A 5,306-nucleotide genomic window follows, 5' to 3' on the forward strand; every position below is an offset into this window, starting at 1 on the left:
GTTTGAGTAACAATGTGTGATTTTTTTTGGTAAGGTGTGGTTTGCTTTGATTATTTACTTAACTTTTTAAAAAGTTACTGTATTTTCAGTTTTTGTGTTTTGCAATTTCACCAGTTTTATGTTTATACTAAAATGAATAAAATTATAATTACGTTATAGAGTTTATTGCAAACAAAAAAATGAAAATACTGTAATTAGTGTTTAATATAAGTCTTTTTAAAATACATAGGTGATGATTGTTAGTTAGGTTTCTAGATTTTGGTTTTTGGTTTTTGATTTTTAGTTTTTTGTTTTTGAATTTTAGATTTTAATTTCTCGTTTTTGATTTTGTAGTAGATTTTATTTTTTTGAAAAACATGAATGGTAATTTTAGATTTTGATTTTTAGGTTTTGATTTTTTCTTTTAAAATATAGGATGAAAATATTATCAATAGTAAAATATTCTTTACAGAAATAATAAAATATAAAATATCATTACCAAAACACACATCAGCTTATTTAAAAAAAAATTAAAAACAAAATAATATAATTTTATGTTTAAACATCAAATTAAAATTTTAATTCATTGTTTAAACATAAGTTATATATATATATATATATATATATATATATATATATATACTTTATTTTATAAACTTGTATATATAATATATTTAGAAATACGTACATATAAAGATTTAAGTAAAATGTGTAAACATATTTTTTTTAAAAAAAAATTACCATAACTATAATATATATATATATATATTCATTAATGGTTAAGTACAAAAATTTAATTCTATGTGTATAATTTTAACTATATATTTTAAAATTTTAGAATTAAATAATTGTTGATAAATAATATTTAAAATTAAAAATTAAAAATTTAACGAAAATTTACAATATTTATAAAATTGTGGCAAATATAATTATACACATATGGCAATATTTAGATTATGATTTTTTAGATATTATTTATTTGATTATTCTGTAAATATTAGGTTCTTATAAATTATTTTAAGTAAATGTGACCTAAATCAAAAAATAGGCTGGAACTATATTGTTGAAACTAAAGTTCAAAAACTATGAACATATATACATATAATAATCATATATTTATGTGTATGTGATTGTGAATATTACATAGTACTGTCATACGGTAAACACCAAGTAGAATATGTATTTGTTCTATTATTGATCTTTTGAATATATTTCTTATATTAATATTTATTAAATAAGAGTATTTATAATTTCAAAAAAATATACAAAATCATCGTTAGGCCATAAAACTAGAAAACTTGGATTTTGGCTTTTGCTTAGAAATAAGTAGTTATTCTGGAAACTAGTTTTCCTAAATTTTAAGAAATCTAAAACTCAAAAATCTTGATTGGGTCAAAAATGGTTTTTTGAAAAATCAAAAACCAAAATCTGTTTCAAAAATTACAAACAATCATCTTCGTAATGTTAATTAATGTTCAGATGGTCCACAATATATAAACATTAATTAATATCATGTAGATAAAATATTAATAGATGCATTTGTTTCAACTAAAAGAAAATTATTAACAATACGTGTGGTTCACAACTAACCACATCTTCTTAATTTTAGATGTGATCCAAGAGGATATATGTATTTTTACTTTCTTTTTTTTTTAATTTTTTTTAATGAGAAAAAATAAAATAAGAGAAAAAAGTTATTGAATAGTAACACATTTTTTACTCTGCATTACGTTATGCTCGGCCCGCCATACATATTCAAAACCTTAGGTTTCAAATGTTTACAAACTGCACCACACCACACCACACCACACCACATTTAATAGTAACTACATATACATAGATATATATATGTTTTTTTTTCTACTATTAAGACTGCACTGTAATTGTTAGGCATGTTGCCCTCCAGATTTATTATGCCAATAAAATTTTGATTTGGTCAGAAAAATCTAGTTTTAGTTTAGAGTTTTGTGTGTTTTCTCGTATAAAATTTTTATGTTTGACATTTTTCCTATAGATAACTTATAAAAATTAAATGAATTTGTATGAACGGATAAAAATCCAAAAAGTGCGAATGGACCAAAACCTAATGAACAAAATAATTTTTTTGACAAAGCGGAGCAGGTAATACGTAAATAGTTACGAATATTTGAACTTTCGAATACTTACAATTTCACAAATAATAACGGATCAAAATTGAATATCAAAGCGGATCACGGACATTTAGAATTTTCTGAATATCCACTCTGCTCAACTCCACTCATCCTCACTTGTTTGCTAGAGGAGTAAACAAAAGTTTGGAAGCACGTTGGCTAAAAGCCAAGCAAAAGAAAACATGCAACAGTTTTGTTAATATACACAGACAGTTCACGACGTTTTATTATGGAAAACAGCGCAACGTTCACTGTTTTAGATCCAAACATCGTGCTGTCGTTTTCAGAGATAATTGAAACAAGACAACATCTATGTTCTCTGAAATCTACAAAAAGAAAAATCCCATTTCCAAATCCAATCAGACAGTAAGTCCTTTCAGAAATGGAAGCAAAGAAGAGGCATGAATATGCTGCGGATTTATCTTCCATAAAGGAAGCTAATGAACGTATCAAGCCGTACATACACAAAACTCCAGTGCTAACATCTGAGTCCTTGAATTCAATCTCTGGAAGAAGCTTGTTCTTTAAGTGCGAGTGCTTTCAGAAAGGGTGAGGCTTTGCTTATTATCTTCTTAAAGTTTCTCTCTTTTTGTTCTCAGTATTAAGTAATCCCTTCTCTGTTTATTGTGTGAAAAACAAGTGGAGCTTTCAAGTTTCGTGGAGCATGCAATGCTGTCTTGGCTCTTGGTGCTGAACAAGCAGCCAAAGGGGTTGTAACACACAGCAGGTTCTCTACTATCTTCTTGATTTGTGTGTTTATAGCTAATGATACACTTAGTAGTAATTGTATTCACTTGTTAGTCTCTTGCTTGCTGTTGAGTTTTGTTGTACCAGTGGAAACCATGCTGCTGCGTTGTCTTTGGCTGCGAAGATGCAGGGGATCCCTGCGTATATCGTTGTACCAAAAGGTGCTCCGAAGTGCAAAGTAGATAATGTGATCCGTTATGGTGGTAAGGTTATATGGAGTGAAGCAACAATGTCTTCTAGAGAGGAAGTAGCTTCCAGAGTTTTGCAGGAAACAGGTTCTGTTCTCATCCACCCATATAATGATGGACGCATCATAAGGTACTTCGCTTTTCTTGATACTAATGATTCAAAAATTGTATGAATCTTCAAATCTTATGCATAGTTCTTTGAACAGTGGTCAGGGTACTGTTGCGTTGGAACTGTTGGAGCAAATCCAAGAGATTGACACTATAATTGTGCCGATAAGCGGGGGTGGTTTGATCTCTGGTGTGGCGCTGGCTGCTAAGTCAATTAAGCCGAGCATCCGGATTATAGCAGCTGAACCAAAAGGAGCTGATGATGCGGCTCAGTCTAAGGTTGCTGGTAGAATCATCACTTTACCTGTGACTAATACCATAGCGGATGGCCTTCGTGCTTCTCTAGGAGACTTAACATGGTACCTCTAATCCTTAATTCTATAGAACATAAAATGTTTTCTGAAAACATGTTTTTTTTTTCTTTCTATTAGGCCGGTAGTGAGAGATATGGTAGATGATGTTGTAGTTTTGGAGGATAGGGAGATAATTGAAGCCATGAGAATGTGTTATGAAATGCTGAAAGTCTGTGTGGAACCAAGTGGTGCCATTGGCCTAGCAGCAGTTTTATCAACTAGTTTCCGTAGCAATCCTTGTTGGAAAGATTGTAAAAATATAGGGATTGTACTCTCAGGAGGTAATGTCGATTTGGGTGTTCTGTGGGATTCATTTAAGAGTTCAGTGTAATTAAACATCTTGGTTACTGCATTTGTTTCACTACTTCTTCGATATCGATGTGAGAATTGTCTGTAGAATTTTGAACAAAAGGATTCATGTTCTTGCAAGAAACTCCGCCTTAGTACAGAGTCCAAAGAGAAGAAAGCAATGTGTTGTAGAGTTTATTGCTTTTATGGATTGTCTCTTGGCACATGGATCATCTTCTTCTTTTGGTATCACCTTACCTCTTATGTGCTACACTAAATGCTCTAATAAGATCTCTGAGGAGACAATGTATTTTATTTCTACAAGCATTATCTCCTAGCCTAACCTTCTTTTCAGTTTGTATAGCATACTGCTGTCTTTGTCACGACGATTGCTTGAGGATTCGTAAACAGACAAATAAATGTATTATAAACTCTTCGCCCTTAAAAGAAGTAAAAGAAACATAGAATTGGTAGAACCTAGATTTCTAACAGACAGTAGTTGTTACTTGTTAAAGAAAAAACAGCACGGTGGTGTCATAAAACTATAACCCAAAAAGATCGTTATACTGCCGCAACTGAAACTCCCAGCCCTAGAGAGGATCAACGCATAGTCTTGACCACTTCAGTTTCAAACCATGGCATAGACATTGGGTAACTTGAACGCTCAGAAGGCATTGGCTGATTATGCAGAATCCTGATAAGAAGCTTGAAGCAGAATCTATCATCCGAGGCATCGCCTGTGGTTGTCTTTGGTGGCTCTTATGGTGGAAGTAAGCTCACACCCACTTCTCTTAGTGGAATGATAACTTCTAATTGGTTAACTATCATTCCTTATAAACTATGTTATGTTGTGTGTTATGTCTTGGGACAGTGCTTCCGGCGTGGTTCAGGTTCAAGTATCCCACATATGTAGGAGATGGATTACATCCCTCCACAAGGCCCATCGAATAACAAGGTCTAGCCCATCGAATTACAAGGTCTAGCCCAACAAGCTGCAATTTTATTCGCCTCGGCGAGTAAAGTTGTCAGCTAGGTCCTAGAGTGCTTTTAGCCGATGACCAAGCCGACCAAAAGCACCCGGCTCGGAGGAACTCCACCAAAGCCCGTATATTCGGCCTTCTCAAGTTAAGGCCCAAAAGGAGACCGGATTTAGAGCACACAAGGACGGAAATCCTATAAAGGGAGAGGAGGCAACAACAAGAAGGAGATCAACACTTTTACACACACACTAAGCGGCTAGATCTAGGGTTTCAATCTCTCTTTACTTCTAATCGCTTGTATCTCTTCCGGTTAGCTCTATGAGCTCCGGTTTGCCTCATTAATTTCTTATCACCCTTGTAACCCTCTGATCAGATCTAATTAAACGTCTTTAGTCATCCCATTTTTGAGTTCTTTCAACCTAGTCGATTGAATCCCGTACAAACGATTGGCCCCACCGTGGGGCTGGCTAAAGTAACGTTCTAGGTCTACATGGCTCAAGATGACGCCACCTT

At 32.8% G+C, this 5,306-nt stretch overlaps 1 protein-coding gene across 1 annotated transcript; it reads left to right on the top strand.

Moving 5' to 3' along the window:
* Positions 1 to 2,454: 2,454 nt before the first annotated feature.
* On the top strand, positions 2,455 to 4,039 carry LOC106322763 (serine racemase). Its single transcript, XM_013760890.1, has 5 exons — positions 2,455 to 2,678; positions 2,770 to 2,856; positions 2,964 to 3,194; positions 3,271 to 3,531; positions 3,604 to 4,039. Exons 1-5 carry the CDS (start codon positions 2,512 to 2,514, stop codon positions 3,854 to 3,856), a joined length of 999 nt encoding a protein of 332 aa, XP_013616344.1. The 5' UTR covers positions 2,455 to 2,511; the 3' UTR covers positions 3,857 to 4,039.
* The last annotated feature ends 1,267 nt before the right edge of the window (positions 4,040 to 5,306 follow it).

Source organism: Brassica oleracea, chromosome C2 (genome assembly GCF_000695525.1).
Source record: "Brassica oleracea var. oleracea cultivar TO1000 chromosome C2, BOL, whole genome shotgun sequence".
Lineage (NCBI taxonomy): Eukaryota > Viridiplantae > Streptophyta > Magnoliopsida > Brassicales > Brassicaceae > Brassica > Brassica oleracea.